The 17,934-nt window shown below is 30.4% G+C and overlaps 2 protein-coding genes across 7 annotated transcripts in view; one reads left to right on the top strand and one right to left on the bottom strand.

The window, feature by feature from the left end:
- Window positions 1–2,873: 2,873 nt before the first annotated feature.
- On the bottom strand, window positions 2,874–14,318 carry LOC108566847 (oxygen-dependent coproporphyrinogen-III oxidase). The gene is made up of 4 exons (XM_017926927.1): window positions 14,094–14,318; window positions 4,856–5,646; window positions 4,555–4,724; window positions 2,874–3,138 (listed from the first exon to the last, which is right to left on the bottom strand). Exons 1-4 carry the CDS (start codon window positions 14,165–14,167, stop codon window positions 3,052–3,054), a joined length of 1,122 nt encoding a protein of 373 aa, XP_017782416.1. The 5' UTR covers window positions 14,168–14,318; the 3' UTR covers window positions 2,874–3,051.
- A 666-nt stretch (window positions 14,319–14,984) lies between these two features.
- The window catches only part of LOC108566878 (syntaxin-binding protein 5), a 124,686-nt gene continuing 121,736 nt past the window's right edge, over window positions 14,985–17,934 (top strand). For all 6 annotated transcript variants that reach the window (XM_017926982.1, XM_017926981.1, XM_017926980.1 and 3 more), the window contains exon 1: window positions 14,985–15,873. In XM_017926982.1, coding sequence (XP_017782471.1) covers window positions 15,730–15,873 — 144 coding nt within the window. In that variant the 5' untranslated portion in view covers window positions 14,985–15,729. The remainder of the gene's footprint in view (window positions 15,874–17,934) is intronic.

Raw genomic sequence — 17,934 nt, 5'->3', positions numbered from 1 at the left:
TAAAAATCTGTTTTGTTTAACCATGGAAACAAATGTTTGAATACAAGTATAACCATGATATTAGAATAACCATGGAATCTAATGATTTCAATTTCTGGTATATACGAACCATCTAATGGAGATACCAAAGTAATTCGATGATTGGAATAATTATAAACAGAAGGCAACTCGAAATCAATTAAGGCTCGCTTAACATTGATCGACATTTATTGTAGATATTATTATTATCATTATGGCCGTATGAAATGAGATTTAATTGGATTGAGTGAAAGAGAGAGAAGGAATGGAAAAAAATCCGAAACATATGTGTATTATATTCATATATTTGCCAATTTGGTCTGCGCCAAGTACGGCCTTGTTTTATTTATGTATTATATTATATATATGTTATGTTTGTGTGCTTCGTATATATATTTTTTATTCTCTTTCGTGCAATTCCACTTGAAGAGCAAACGTAGTTTCTCCTCTATAATTTATTTAATACAGTGTGCCAGATCAAATATTTGCATTTACAAGCAAACGATAGTAGAGAAGGATAGGAGTTCGTTACTCCAAAAGAGGACCGACAATTATTTTAATGCTCGATCACATCGCATCCAGCGAAGTTCGTTAAAATTGTATATATCCACTTGATGCCGATGTTTGCTTTTAATTGATGGCATAACTTGTTTTTGACGCGCTACGAACATTTGCATGCGTCGCCTGAATCCAACATACCTACCTTCTAGATCCAACGAAAAACTGGAAACATTAGATCGGGCCGAATGACAATCACGATTATCCGATTTGCAAGGAACAAAGGTTTTACATGTCTGGTTTCGACGACATATGGTCATCTTGTTTGCTCAACAAGAACAAAAATAGTATTAGTCATAACAATCCGGAGCGGGGGTTTTCAACCTGTTTGTTTATTATAACATTTGATCATCAGTACTCTATCAATTTTTTATTATTTTAACATGAAATGAAGTACTCATAAAGAATACATTAGATTAATAAATAAATCATTAACAAGTTTATTAAATTCGGTCAATACTAAAAAAAATGTTAAGATTTAGTAATAGGTGAAAACAATCGCATATTTTTTTTTATTATTTATTGAATGTTACAGAAATTCGCATATTGAGTCCAACTCGAATCAAGATTAATACATTATACTTGTCACAATAATAAATTGTAATACTTATCAGATGTTTGAACCTGTTTTTTTTATTAACATGTTCATTAATATGAGCGCAATTTTTAGCTACTACGCAACAAATATTATTTACAGGTTTTTTTTGAGATATGATATAATTCTCAACAACATTGACAATGTTGACTCACAAAGATGTGATGATTGAAATAAGAGTTCGAATAGAAGGACCAATTTTTCTCTGAATATAAATCATGATATTTAATCTAGATTCTTTTATATAACTGGTACATTACGCAATACTTGAGCATTTTTGATATAATATAAAGATATGAAAATAGAATGATCAATTTCTTCATAGAATATAAATTATAATAGGAAAATATAATTGTCTTCATAGAAAGATCTGAGTTCAGGTATAAATACATTCATTATAATCCATGAAAACATATGTTTGAGTGTATTAAGAAGAAAATGTATAAAATAATTCAAAAACTAAATTAAAATTATCTACTTATTGAAAATCAGTTAAATTCAAGTATCATGTACATTTTTTTTTAAATAAATATTTGAATATTAATTCGTATTTTTTAAGAAAAAAATAATAATAAACAATTCATATATGCAATACCTGGTCTAGCTATATTCTACTATGTTTAAAATTTTAAACTTTTCATTGGGTTATCGTAACAAAAGATTCCTTAGTAAAACTATCGAAGATCGAAGTAACCAAAATACGTTTTGTTTTTAACAAGTTCAGATTCATTAGATTCTTCATCTAATAATTCATTAATTTAAAATTTTTGAAAAAATAAAAGTACGTATTTATTAAATATTAATTGAAAAAAAAAAAGCTAAATTCTGAAAAATTTTCTGGCAATACAGATGTTTTTACCAAAATAAAGTCTATTTTTCACGATGAATGTAAGCAACATTTGTATCAAAATTGTATAGTAATTATAAATATTTTTTATATAATTGTGCAAGCTTTTTCAAACCTACAAACTCATTAGACATTTATTTAATTCAGAAGATAATAGAAAATTTTGAAAACCTTACGAGCAAATGAACATGAAATATAAAAGTTCCTTCCAAAAAAAAGTTCAGAACCAAAGATTTAAAAAAGTATTTAAATGAAAAGAGAAATGTAAAATGTTTTAAGTTTTACAATTTTTTTTTAGTAAAGATGATCCCGATTATGAAAGAAGTGTTATATTGAAGCAATCAGTGTTAAAAACATTAACTCTGTATAGGCAAATGTTAAATGAAAGAGGAAAAAAACATAAACAGTCAACTTTTTATTTGATAAAACTTTTCTTCGTTCGAGCAAAAGCTTTTCATTTCCTTTAAGAAGTAACTTTGGTAATACCTCTGAAGAAAAAAATCGCTTCACGTCAGTAATTTTGTGGATTTTTTATACATGACATGTATACGTTTTGTGAATTTGAAAAGTAATTTTGAAAAAAAGATAATTTTCTAAAACGTTTAACTTTAAAATTATAAATATATTTGATTTGATTGAATCTGATATAGAAAATTACTTACCTGAACCGCAAAATATCAATAATTCTGCACACACAAAATAACCAACTTACGTAATGGCGAATGCACTGGCTCTCTGAAAATAGTGTGTATATGTGTTAGCATTAGCAATTAGCATGCGGACGACAAGCGTCTCACCTGGAAAAGGGAATATTTTAAAATTAAAAAAAAAATAATTTCAAATATAAACAAGTTTTATTTTGCACTTAGATTCGCCGACGGAGAGAGGCACTTTCTAGGATGCCAGGGAACCGGAAATCCCTGTGATGTTTATTTATTCAGTACGAAAATGCATATAAAAACGGATTAAAAATGATAAAATGAAATGTAGAAATAAAAACAAAAACAAAGAAGTTGGAAAACTAAATTTCCGCTTAAACCCAATCCTTCGGATTCTTAAGGATCTCGGTCAGCTTACCCTCGCGACTCCTTTCGTACGGCACATTCATGTACTCCCATCTCTGTGAAAAAAAATAACAAGAAAAGTTGATACACACTAAACGGAAGGACAAATAGAAACGCAAATAATAATGGGCGTAATAATAATGGTGAATCTTAACTGAATGTTCTAATAATAGCTGGATTGCGGCTGTTTTCGATGTAGGTTAAACAATGCCGAAGAACTCGGGTTAACAATACTTCGGTCACGAATGTTCAACCTCTTTCAACACATTCTCTTAAGTGATTTAGTAACACCTGTTTTACTTTTATCATAATCATTAATAATGCTGTTTTGTTGTTAATTTATTATAATATAATATGTAACGTTTTTTTTTAATAATTTCACAAATTTGTACTATTTACTCTTATTATTTAATGATTTACTATTTAACGCTATTAATATCCAATTGTTGAAAAAATAATGATTCTGGCTAAATGAGCTCAAGCTCACATGTACGCCACCCCTTAAAAATAACACCATGTATATGTATCTACACTTAATAAATAATTTTGAAATTGAAATTGAAAAAATAATGAATTTGTGATCCCATAATAAATACATTTAAGTTCTTTTTGATATATTCAAGATTTATTTTTACAAATATTATTTTAAATATCTATACTTATTACAGAGTTTCCTAAACTGCAACTAAATTTAATTATTTATTTACTTCTATTGATTGTATGATTTGTATCAGTACCAATTTGGGCTAAAACCGAAGACTTTCTGATAGCATTTAACTAAAATATTTTAAATTCTTTATTAGAATTATAGAATTATTATTTCTTAAATCGTTTGATGCATTATTTTAGAACAGTTAATAAATTAAAGTCAGAACTAGACTAGTCTACTCCACTGATGAATAATTATGAATTAATTATTCCTTATTGTGAATGTTTAGATCTTTTCATTGATTATTTTAATTTATTGTAAATATTTAACTTATTCCAATATTGATCATTTTAAATGCATTTTCTTACATAATTGAATATAATCAAGCAGAATACACCAGCCGATTAAAAAACGCAGAAATGTTGTTATAAATATAAAAAAATTAAATCCATCCAGGATAGAAAGACTTTGGATTATTTTTTCAATTTGCTCTAGTATCCAAGTTTTACTTAATTATGTTTTATCTTGGACACAATTGGATAAGTTTGAATATACTTTTTAATTTGTATATATATTAAAATAAATATAGATTTGTGGAATATTTTGAGGGAAAAATGTATAAATCTGATAGATTTGATGTTGCACCCAATTACTAAAAGTATTTTACAAGTTCCTCGATTGGACACAAGGTGACAGCAGTATTTTATGATTGTAATTGAATATTATTAATTTATTTTCCTTTCTTATTATGATTTGTTTCATTCAGTTTTATGTTTAATAGTTTTAAATCAAGTAGAGGGTGAAATGAGGTATGAGCACTTACGGCGTTCAGAGGTAAAGACATCAGGATACTTTCGAACCTGGCTCCAGGTGTATGCAGACCAAACTTGGTTCCTCTGTCGTAGATTAAGTTGAATTCGACGTAACGCCCTCTACGAAGTAGCTGCCATTGACGTTCGTTGTCAGTGTACATTTTGTTCTTGTGCTTTTTCACTGAAACATTATACATCATAAATCAATTCTGAATCGATTTCGTCGATCGGCGTGGGCTTCAATTAAATGTCATCGAAAGTTTCGATTTTTCGGCATCGCCTTGTACACATTATTATATAATATCTACTTACCAATGGGTATGTAGGAAGGAATGACGGAATTGGCGCAGTCGGTGACGAATTTGAAGGCTTCCTCTTGACCAGGTGTGTCCAGATCATCGAAGAAGATGCCGCCGATGCCGCGACTCTCGCCTCTGTGGGGTATATGGAAGTACTTGTCGCACCACTTCTTGAATTTCTTGTAATAAGATGTGTCGTGACGATCGCAAGCGGCTTTAAGAGTACCGTGGAAATGAACTGCGTCTTCTTCGTCGAGGTAGTAAGGCGTCAGGTCGGTGCCTCCGCCGAACCACCAATCAACCTTTTCCCCATCTTTGACTTCGAAGTATCTGTAGTTGAAATGAATGGTTGGCACGTAGGGATTCCTTGGATGGATGACTGCGCTAATTCCGGCCGCGAAGAATGGAAGCTCGACACCTTCCCTCAAGTTCTTTCCACGCGATCTCATTTGGGCAACGGCTGCTGGTGGTAAATTTCCTGTTACCACGGATATATTTACTCCGGCTTTTTCGAAGACTTTGCCATCCTGCAGCACACAGGTGACGCCGCCGCCGCCCTCCGCGCGTTTCCACTTGTCCACGTTGAACTTCTTTCCTCCGTCTTCCTCTAGCTCTAAAGCTTTGCAGAATTCCGCCTGCGCTTCCATGATCATCAGCTCCATGCGTGATCTCATATCATTTGCTCGCTTCAATTCTTCCTCGGCTGTCACCGTCTTCGCCATAAATGTGACGTCTTTGCATGCAACCACCGTTGTCCCATATGCACATGCCAATGAAGCACCAAGCACAGCTGTGCCACATTTTCTGAAAAAATAAAACAATGAAATTTTACATATTCTCAATAATTCTATGTATTATTGTTTTATAAGTTATAATAATGATCTTATTTTTAACAATCTATACTAGAGCGTAAGATCACTTATATAATGCGCATATCAGAAGATGACAGGCTATTAATACATACAAAAAACTTTATAATATCATTGAGGTTGATTTTTCTAAAAAGTAATTCTTTTGCAATCAATATATAGATTGTACCATTGCATCGCAATACCAAGTATTCGAGTATTGATCATTAAAAACAAATTAATAAATATCTAATTAATATGATTTTAATATTTTATTATTATATTAAATTAGCAAGTTTTGAAGCAGAGCATATAATATTTTAACCAAGTATCTGAACATATAAGAATATTTTTCCCCAAATATTAAACAATTGTTTTTAATTACATTACGATAAAATACAGCTACAAACGACATATATAAAAAACACATTTGTTCGACATATTTTAAATTTTAACAAACCAAATTGATCATTAAGTAAAAAAAAATCTTTTATAGTTTTAACAATTGTTTTACATAGAATGGTATAATTGGAAAATGCATGTACTTTAAAATTAAATATTTTAAAATACATTATATTCAAAAGGAATAAATGATTTCCATAAGACAGTGATAACGTATTTATAGTGGAGTTGAGAAAAATTAATAATACAGTAAGCAACACTTTGTTTTCATAGGTAAACATATTATAGCAGGAACGTTCCTTTTTCGGATTTTGACTCGTATAGTGAAACATATTCAAAAATACACATAATATATGTACACAAGTTTTAAAAATGATATAGGAGGTTAAGCGAGATTCTACTATATAGGGATTTTCCCAATTTTGAGTCTCAAGTTATTCTAGTTATTGCATTTAACATTGATTAACAATTTGTTCATAAATCAAGATAATTTTCACGAAAAAAATCATTTTCAATATGATTTAAGCATTCTTTCATATGTTTGCTTGTTATCATTTTTTTTGTCATGAACTTATTTAATTTCATTTCATCTACGTTGTTAACAAGGTTTTGTAATTCTTCTACTGAAAAAGCATTATCTTCTGCATTTATTGACAATTTTTATCGGTATTAACTAATAAATATACTATTGTGATCTACGTGAAAATTAGATCAATCAAACAATAAATAGTATTATATCTATCATTGTACGTCTATTGGCACTAGTTGTATTTGTTAGGAAGTATTTAACGCGCTTCTACTTCAGGAATTATGTTTTAACAGTAGTTTAATTTCACTTAAGTAATTATTTACGTAATTATATAAATGATTTAATTGTAAAAATATAAGTTGTACAATTTGTACATTTTCTTGCAGTTTATTTGGTATTTATTCTTTCTATTAGTAAATAAATGAATAAATACTAAATACTAATTTATCTACTGCATATCTATTTGTTTCTTTACTATCATGCGGAATAATTAAGTACTTAGGAGTAGAATTTGACAATAATCTCCTCAAAAGAAAAGCGTTGATACTAGCAATTCAATTCTTCCATAATTTCTGAAAAAATAGAATTAATTACTGCTGGATAGAGGTTATACTCGTTTACAAACATTTTTTGTTATAACTTCAGAACATTCGTGCGTGTTAGTTATATTTATTTTTTCTTTACATCTTTAAAAATTGAAAACTTTAATCATAATTACATTTACTGTGTAATAAAATAAAAATTCTAAAATGAATTTTAGAAGTCTAGGTCACGTACATTGTATCTCAAGTTAAAGACAAAAACAGATTTTCGCTATCATGTATATAAAACAGGTATATACACAATAAATACGTTAATAAAGAAAAACATTCATTTCTATATTCTAATACTATAATATAACCAAAAGACCGTCTATTGAAAGCCCGACGTTCGAAATCCCGAGTGTATTGAAATCCCGACTACCATAATCCCGACAATTGAAATCCTTCTTTATTATAATTTCTATCGACCTAGGTCGATGGCTCTTTTGCCCGATTATTAATTGTTGTTATTTATTCTTAATAACAATAAATAATATTAATTAATATTGTATTTTTTTTTCGTTGACTTATTCATTATAAAACTTAAGAATAAGAAAAATTCTATAATAAAATTAGTTTATGTTATTAACAATAAATAGCAACAATTAATGATCTTATTAAGTTTTAGATTGTCGGGATTTCGATATAGTCGAGATTTTGATTGTCGGGATTATGGTAGTCGGGATTTTGACATAGTCGGGATTTCGATATAGTCGGGATTGCGAACGTCGGGATTTCGAACGTCAGAATTTCAATATACTCGGGATTTCGGTTATCGGGCTTGCGATTGCCACCGGATGTACTAGAAACAAATTTTAGACGAACGATATTGACATTATAAAATTATTAATAAATGTATGGATATGATTTATTTTATCTTAACATAATAATGTCTTCAATTAACTAAGAAATAATGTAATCGAAACATACAATGTTCTTATATGTCTACTAAATTCCTTAACACTTTCAGTTAAGACAGTGGCAGATCGGTGAACAAACAGGTCAGACTGCAAAGAAATTGGATAATAAACATTTTTATGTTAAGATAAAGAACACTCTACCGACAGATTGACGTTACATTTAGCAGCTTTAACGAAGAATTAGGATAGTAAACATTGGACAAATATGATCGTTAATCGATTCAAATATTATTTTTTTAATTAAATTGAAAATAATTAGATCTGTGATTCTAAATTACTTCATAAAATCCCAACATTCTCTAAACTTTGGTATGCGAAACTAAACGTTTCCCGACAACTGAAGCTGCGTGTGCTTGAGCCAATGCGGTTTTGGAACTAGTTAAGCGAATAGTTAGATAGTTCACAAGCTGAGACGAAGCTTGCCACGTGAGCATGTATGTATGTATATACTCTATGTGTGTTGGGTGTACGGGATACACGGGTGGATGGATTTAGTCGCACTAAATTTTCCATAACAAAGGGATGATGTATGCGGAATTGGAGCAGCGGCTCCTGTTTATTGTGGATTATTAATAAACGGGATTTAGTGGTTTAACGGGTGCGTTTAAATAATAGAACTTCAGGCGAACGCAGGCAGCATCAGCAGCACCACCGGATTAGTTAATATTTATATGAACTTCATGCGAATTCCATTTGGCAAAATTAGTCTCGGGAAATTTAATTTGATTTTTCTTTAGTTCCAGGAAACTTGGCGTTTACCTTGTGACTTTCAACAAGCGGAAAGTTATTTTATCATTTTTTTTTGGGTTCTATAGAAAGTTAGACGAAGGAAATCTAATTTCATACATATTGTGTATTGTGTTACTACTGAAAGTTTGCTGAACGGATATGCGCGATGGGTCGGTCGGATGGTATTTTGTTTCACTTAGGCTCGGTACATGCTCAGATTATGTTCCAAGTTCGTAAACACGTTCGGATACTGCGTTGATTTAAGTCGTTACCAACTTTTCCAATTAGGGCAAATATTAATAATCATAAAACAATGGAATATGGATTTTCAGTTTTCCATTCAATTCTTAAACTCAACTTAGTTTTTCATTTCATACCATTGAAATTGATCTAAATATTACTTCAAATTGCTTAGACAGAAGTAATCCATTTTTTTAAGATACTTCAATAATTCTTTTAGAAAAGATATACTCAAATTATATAGGCTACTAAATACTATGGAGGTGTAGTTTCAGTTAATGTTGTTTCTGATAATGAAGCTTCGACGTAATTGTCCGAAAACATTGTTAATTCTTAAAACATAGTCACTAAAAAATATTTCAATTGAATTTGTACAAGAATAATAAAATAAGAACCAAGAAATTAGATCAATAAGTTTTGACAATGTCGATACAGAGGATATTAAAAATTGAATGCAAAAGCTGATGGTTTTTCAGTTTCTAGTTATAAACAAAGACAAAGAATATTAAGACAAAATTAAAGAAGATTATGACTAAAAAGGTTCTTAAATTACATTGAAATACATTTTAATTTTGTTGATGCAGATTTAGGAAAAAGTGTTAATTTTAAGCGATCAGTGTTAATGGATAAGAAATTGTTATATGAAAGAATAAAATCAATTTTAGACATATATGTGACTTTAATTTGTATATAAGTTGACATTTTACTTAATAAAAGTTTTGTTCATGTATGCATATTCTGACTATAGTATTTTTTTTACCTCTAAAAACGAAATTTCGCTTAACGAAGTAATTGTGTGGAACGCAACCCATTCGTTAATCGATTACTGTTTTGTGTTTTTGTGTTTCATACATAGTTCTAGGATGTTGACTTTTTATTCTACAATTTTGTGGAATGTTTTTCGATGTGTATTTTCCATACGGTGTGATCCATTTAACCGTCATGTTTGCATCTGTTGAACATGGCGGCTGTATGTATTTTCCACAATATTTATTGCAGATCGATCATTTTTTGCAATCAACTATAACATGTACAAAGTATACATTTTGTTCAAACCGAAGCAAAATGAGACATGTACATTATTTGTAATTAAATTTGACTGTTCAAAACTTTTATTAAATTGATATTTTGGTTCACACTTAATATTTCTTTTATATATTATTATAAAATAGTGTTTAAATAAAAATAATAGTAAACATTATTTCAAGCACATTTTAACCTTAATATAAAGTGCATCACACTTATTATTTTTAACTTTTACAAGCTGATCTCAGATTCATATTTACATTTACCAACCAAACTGGTAAATGCATATATAATATAAAACAAATACCGTTATTGATATTATTTTAAAATTAGATATTTTTTTACTATTTAGTCAAATAGAAATATGAATTCAAATATTGTAGAAAAAAAATAGAATGGTACTTAGAAAATGAAATATTTGAATACAATGAAAAGTAATCTTACTAATTAACAAAATTAACTAGTTTATTATGATTTTTAATGATATATTTTTTTAATTGTCAAAATATTTGAAAGACTGGTCCAAAATGGGACAATGAAAATTGTTAAATAAATATTTTATACTTTAATGTAACGTTCATGTTATAATATTTCATAATTAAACTCATATCCCTTTTTTAGTTATTGAGATTCGAACTAGAAACTTTTGTGTCGGATTTATAGTAAAAAAAAGTATATGAGATATAGGCAACCACAGTTGTTGAAATCTAATTTTCCTCAACTAGACGAAATTGAATTATATATTGGCACTTAGTTTTGTGAATATTTTTTCTATATAATAATCCCACATTTTAATTTAAAATATTAATGTCGAATATTAGTAATTTTTTTTTAAAGAGATTTATATCAATTTTATTTATTGATATAAATATGTCCGGCCCTATTTCTACCCCTTTCGGGTTTAACAGCCACCACAAATTTTTGTTGATTTTTCGGAATTGAACCAACGACCTTTCGTATCAAATTTTCGTGATACAGGCGACCATAATTAGTAAAATTGCAAAAATTCTAAAGGACAGAAACAAAACCGAGCGAATAACAAATGGAAATGGAACTTTGGATAATTGGGCCAGCCGCTTAATCGGGACAAATATACTAGTCCCGATTAAACGGAACAAACACAATAATAATTGTTTTTCACTTTTTGTATTATGTTTATTTTATTATTATGTATTATTATTGCTAATTTACATGGATGGAAAAACTGCAATCAATTCCTTTATATTCTATTGTACAATAAATTATGTTTATTATTATTTTAAATTAGTTAACTCTAATTTAATAATTAACGTTTAAAGCAGACGTTAATTTTCATTAAAAGTCGTACGTTTGAGCAAGAGATAAAGATGTTCAATGGCCTAGATAACTGGGAGATTACGTTTTACAGACTTTTGTGTAATCCGGCGTAACGTGAAATATGTAAAGGCAAAGTTATATAAAATATCTAAAGGAAGCCAATTGTAATTATTGTGCACTGAACTTTAAACCAGAAAATCTGGAACAATTATATTAAAATGCAAGCCACTAGTATTAATTATACTATTTTCTACAAATTACTTAATTTACAAAAAAAACTAATGAGCAAATAAAATCATCTTTTATTAATTGATCTTGCTACACTTAGAGAATATAGATGTAATGTTCAATGAAAAATGGGTTTCCGCCAATATCCCGGACAAATCAAGAAACAAATTGAATTTATTTAATGAAATTTTCAAAGAAATTTATAAAGTAGTAGTTTTTTTTTAGAAAAATTATTCTAGTTCATTTTAATTAAATAATGTTGTATAAATGTTGGGTATTTTCTAAAAATAGTTTTCATATTATTATTTTGAATATTAATTATATAAAACCGAATAACATTGAATCTAAATTTTAAAATATTAAAAGAAAAAATTATCTTTATATGCAACTATTTTTTTACTTGATTGCTATTGACAATATAACCGATACGAAAGTTCATGAATTGAACTTTGCTGTAAACCAATACAAAAATCTAACAAGAGCGAGTCACGACAGGATGTAAATCATCGGGATCATTCATCTCGCTAAGTGTTAGGATCGATCGATAAGTTCCAATTTCCGAAGCCGAAATAGGGTAGTAAGAAGATGGAAAAAAACTTGTTAGACAAACAAGTAAAAAATGGTGTTTCTTAACTGAACAGAAAATGCCTATTTTATAGATTACTCGTGTTTCGAGTGCAATATTTTCATTATTATTAACTATTCTTCGCAAAGTACGAGTAATTGTATCCGCCAATATACCGGACTGTTTGAAACCGTTCCAAAATTTCCAGATTTTTACTTGTATAGTGAAACAATTGAAGAAAATGATGTAGCAGGCACACAATCCGGGACTTCTGTTCTCATCGTCACTCGTTATGCGAAACGTCGCTCGTTAAGCGAATCATTTTTCTTACAATTCATTTAAGTGAAATGCTCGTTAAGAGAGGTTCCACTGTATATACAAAAATATAAACTGAGACCGATCTATTGCGAATTATTGAAGCCAAACTATATCAGGAGATTATGATTTCTTTATTTCAAATAAATTGAAAAAATATATAAATAATATCTAAAAACGAAACAAAATTGCTTAAAACTTAGCAACTATCATTGCATACATAAGATGCATGATTCTTGCAAGTTTTTATTTTAAATATTTATTTGTATTTAATTTAATTATATTGAAATCAATTGTTTCATACAAGTACCCTTTAATAATAATATATTCAGAACGTAAACTTTCTTTGAAATACAATCCATTAATTTAAGTGATTTGGGTTGCGTACATTAACCTAATGAAAATTCAAATCCTTACGTAGAACCAATATGCATGATGGAAGTCGAGATAGAATTGATGATTATTTTATTATTTCTTAAGAAGACCAGTATGTCTTTTGAATAATAATTCTTAAATTTGATTGCTCTGTGTATGTAATGAATATTTTATATATTCTTTTTCCAGATTAAGTAATAACTATCAATGAAACATTGATGTTAAATTAATTAACGCAGATCACATTTTTTTTAACAATATAAAACTATCCAGAAATTGTCAAATTAAAATATATCTGGTTTTGTTAAATAATATTATTTGTATTAAAATCAAACATGTTTGAAATTAGAGAATTTAGTTTTAAACTTCATGGTATGTTTAACTTCTTGATGTAAACAAAACAAATAGGGTCGAAAATATTTAAGTAAAGATATCATGAAACAACTAATATAATCAATAAATTGTTCTTCTTTCTCCCACGCCTTCCAACATCACTTAGATTACGCCTAAGCGCAATTTCACCAACTACTGTTTTGTTGTTATACTAACTCTAATAAAGTTAGTTACTGTTACTAGAATGGTGTCGACAAAGCGTAACAAAAAGTTACAATTTTCAAACCGGCGCTTCGGAGTTTCAGCACACGAATCATAGTAGAAATCATTAATAAATAATATTTCACCATGAAGTCTTACTGCTCTATCCTAATTTTTCAAATTGTGTGAATTTGGTTGCGTGTATTCTTATTGCTTTAATGCTTCTTTATTTTCTTGAGTAAATAAAGAAGTTATAAAACTCTTGTAAATGATAAACAACAATGATGAAACATGTCATATAATTGTGAATATGTTAAAATCAATATATTTATTCTGAGTTTCTTATTGCACATTGCGATGATCTGTATTTTGTTTGTCAATGGCTTAAGTAAATTAAACAAGTCATAAAACATTTGTTGATGATGAATAAACATAGGAAAAATATTATATAAATCATGACATAATTAAGTCATATATTCATTGAATTACTTATAATAATTTGTTAATCTTTTGTTACTTTAACAGTAAATACCAGTAGCTGGATGCGGTAAGAAGCAAATAGAAAAATGGACGATTGAATCGTATCTGACCGTGTGGTATTTCTGGTCTATTGTTATCGTTTACGAACGATAATGGTTTGGATGACCTAAATTTGCTGGTTACCTTAAAGTGGAAAGGCCTTTCTGTCGCTGATAGCACGAGAGCGCGCAATTCTTCAGGAACACTTTGATATACATCTTTAAATCAGACTTAAGTAGTTAGTTTCACTGCTTAGATTGGATTAAATCGGCGGCTGAAAAGATAGGTTAAGCGGCGCGTCACGCAGCGCTGTCCAAAACTAAAATCAGCTGTTTTCGAGCATGTAAATATCACGCACGCTGCGTTGTCAGATGTGGAGAGAGTATAAAAAATAATACGTAAGCTGTGCTGAGCATTGATTTTTTACGTGAAATCTTCAGCAAATGCGACTGTTGATTTATATATCTTGAATTCAATTGTAGTCTGTTACGTACACACTATTTGTGATTTGAAACTTAAATGTAAGTCAGGATTACCAACTATTGATATGGTAAAATGCATTTGAAATTATTTGTTTTGTCAGGTGTAGTGTGGATGTAACTTTAGGTGGAAGTTGACAAAAAATGTTTATAAATGTTTGTAACTCGTTTTCACTAGTCGCTTATGAAATCTACAACAAAATGAAGTTTCTTTGAAGCTTGTTTCGGATGTCATTAATGATATTTGATTATGATCGTTTTCGCGTCTCTACTGAACATTGGTAATCGATCATTTGTTAGTGTTTTTCTCGGTTGGTGTATGGGCTTTCGATTGTTTTTGATGTAGAGAAGGCACAGAGGCGTATTATCCTGGTTTCTGGTTTTTTCTGCTGCGATGCGGCAACTGCGTCCTGCGGAGTTCGCAGCCGCAATCGCACCGCCGCGGCCTTCTCTGTTTGTTGCTGCCGCCCCTGGTTCGTGTGCAAGAGTGAGAGCGCAACAGCGTGGCCAGTACGCAAATGCAACATGTGTTTGGTGTCATATCGATCTGTCAAAAAGCCTGAACGTATTGGTTCATACACATGCACACACAGATAGATGTATGTATGTATATATTATATTTACATGTATGCTGAATGTACACACGTAGCGCAAACAATTTTTTCTTGTGGTCTTCGGTCCGATAAGAAAGGTAGGTGTGGATGTGTGGGCGAGAAGGGTTTCACCGCGGTGCCTAGTTCCTTCTATCAATCGGTCCAAGGGTTCTGGTATTCTACGTAAGTAGTACGCGCGTTCAGAGCGGACGAGGGTGGTTTTGCTGGGTGTGCGTGTGTGTACATGCTGTATATGTGTGTCAGCGAGCGTTGAGGGGGGTTGCTTCCGGATGTGGAGGTAGAGTGCGCGCGACTCGCGATCTTGGCGAAGACCCCGGGTGGGCAGAAACCAACCATCCTCCTCTCGTTCGTCATCCAGAACTACCCTGAGTGCGGTCCCGCATCGTCCCAGAGGCACAACCTCCGCAGCACACTTCATCTCTCATCCACCGAGCGAAGCAGGAGCACCCTCCAAACTCCTCCAGCGTCCTCACCTGCAGCAGAGGTATTCGAATCTTCGAGGTTGAGGGGTGGCGTGCGGCCGTCCGTGACGATATGGCTTAATTTGAAAAGAGCGCGCGCGTGTCCGGCAAACACCACTTTCAAAAGCTAGTGCGGAAAACCCGGGCCTTCTGTTTCCGGTCCGCCGGCGGCGAACATCCCCTGGTGTAACAACCACCCATCGCTCTCCGTGGAGTCAGTAACGTGATGAAACGCGACCGTGATCCTACCATGAAGAAGTTCACGATCAAAGGAGTTCTCGACAACTTTCGCACTTCCGTTGCTCAGCAGGCCCGCGCCGACCAGGAGATCCAGGAGACCCTCAGGCCGGAGCACTTCCAAGTCAAAAGGGTGAGTCTTACAAACACTTTGCTCTGGACTCGCCTTTAAACTTTATCGCTCTGAGTTTGATAAACCCATTACAACAAGAAACCAATTCTTATAGGAAAGATCACAAACAACAAAAAAGTTAATTAGATTTAAATTCCAAACTATTTAATTCTAAATCTATTAATATAAATTAAACCTTCATATTTAAAACTATTTTAAACTCAATAGATTAAGAAACAAATCCTTATTGGAAATATATTTCAATAACAACAAAATTTGGAATATAGCAGCTAGTTATTGAATTTAAGCTGTTTAAAAGTGGGAGTGTACTACTAATGTTTTCAAGTTCTTTATTAACTTGTTTAAACATAATTCAAGGACTTTTTATTACACGTACTAATTTATTTGTCGGTAGAAACTTATTTATCCTAAATAAGTTTCTCATTTGCGGATTTCTTTTTCTTAAAGCTATTTCCTATCTTTTCCAATTGTCGATTGCATGAATAAAACGACTATTTATATCGAGCAGATTGGATAAAGTTAGTTAAGGAATTGATTACTTAAGGGATGAGTTTCTAGTCTTTTCAAGTATCGGTTGCATGAATAAAACAACGATTTTAGAGCTGGATAGAAATGATGAGTTATCCAAATTCTAAAAATGTTTTATCATTTGTGATAATTTATTTATAATATATCCATTTGATTTGATAAATTTATTAACTTACATTTTTGAAGATTCTTTTCGCGTTATCGACCTATTTTTCGTGGACATTTAAATGTTATTTCCATTTCGAAAATATACATTTTATGAACAACTGGAAGATTTTAATTATATTTATATTAAATAAGAAATAACTGTTAAGTGTAGACTTGTTTTCAAATACTTCAGCAAGATCTATTTCCTAATTATCATTAATGTGTATGATTTTTTTTGTTTGCCTAAATATATATTGATCTTTTTACTTATTTTCATAAGTATATATCATTTATTCTAACATACATGACAATCTCACAAAGATGAAAGAACATTTTGAGATTGCATAAAAAGGTCAAAAATAACAAGCTGAAAATAAAAATATATGAAACCATTTATACCTTCATACTTCGCAATCGTATATCATGACTTTTTATTTCACATGTCTAATGAACGCATTTCTTTGACGTATAATTTCAACTCTTGTCTTAAGTTAATTTTTGATTTTTTCTCGGTCAGTCTACTCTTATTTTTATCTTCTTTTAACAATAAATTATATCAACTTGTCTTCAAAATAAGTTAACTGATTTTTCTTACCCGAAATATCATTTTACTGAAAGTTAATCATCTTTTAACAATCTTCTGCAGGTTTATTAATAAGAATTACTGGACCTATCCAAGTAACGATTTATAACTAGTTTATATCGAGCAGGTTAGAGGATTTTACTTATATTTCTACAAACATATTATGACAACTTATATTTATCTTTTTTTTTATGAAATGTTTTGGGAATGTATTATAATTTTAGGTTTGTCTTGTACATATCGCTGACATTATTTACATTATATTATGAAATATCGAACATCGAGTAATACCAATTCAAAATCTATTCTATCTTTACATAGATCTGCAGATCTTCCAATGCTTTATTTGATAAATATTCATTGGCGAATAAAACGACAATTAATCATCGTGTAAATTGGATAAATTTACTTGCTACAAAGTCGCTGTTATTCATCACTTATTGCGTATATTTTTATTGAGTTTGAATTTACCTTAAAACATATTCGAGCTTCAAATTTATAACTATCACAAAATGTATTTTTAGATTCATTTGAAACTGAAAATAATATACTAATAAAACATAATTTTTCACATGGATTTAATGGATTGAACAATTTCCTTTATAAAAATTTGACAGCATGGAAATATGAAATCTTTAATTATTTTTTTTGGTGGTGGATGTCTCGTCGACACATGACAGGGTCCCCCTTGATCATTAAATTTAGCTGTTCCGATTACACCGTATCAATGGTTTTCCGTCTCTCGCATGAAGCCCAGGCTCTCACTTTATCGCGCGATTAATAATAATTGCATGACCTTCGAG

The sequence above is a fragment of the Nicrophorus vespilloides genome, unplaced genomic scaffold (genome assembly GCF_001412225.1).
Source record: "Nicrophorus vespilloides isolate i.1.1-1 unplaced genomic scaffold, Nicve_v1.0, whole genome shotgun sequence".
In the NCBI taxonomy this organism is placed as follows: Eukaryota; Metazoa; Arthropoda; class Insecta; order Coleoptera; family Silphidae; genus Nicrophorus; species Nicrophorus vespilloides.
This window is presented reverse-complemented; position numbering and strand designations above follow the sequence as displayed.

What these genes read in the sequence shown, in the direction of transcription:
- LOC108566847 (XM_017926927.1), bottom strand. Translation starts at nt 14,167, where the DNA reads ATGTATATCAAAGTGTTCCTGAAGAATTGCGCGCTCTCGTGCTATCAG. An exon ending in TCCTTCCTACATACCCATTG is followed by an intron (nt 4,725 to 4,855) that starts GTAAGTAGATAT and finishes ATAATGTTTCAG; the next exon opens with TGAAAAAGCACAAGAACAAA. An exon ending in TGTCTTTACCTCTGAACGCC is followed by an intron (nt 3,139 to 4,554) that starts GTAAGTGCTCAT and finishes TTTTTTTCACAG; the next exon opens with AGATGGGAGTACATGAATGT.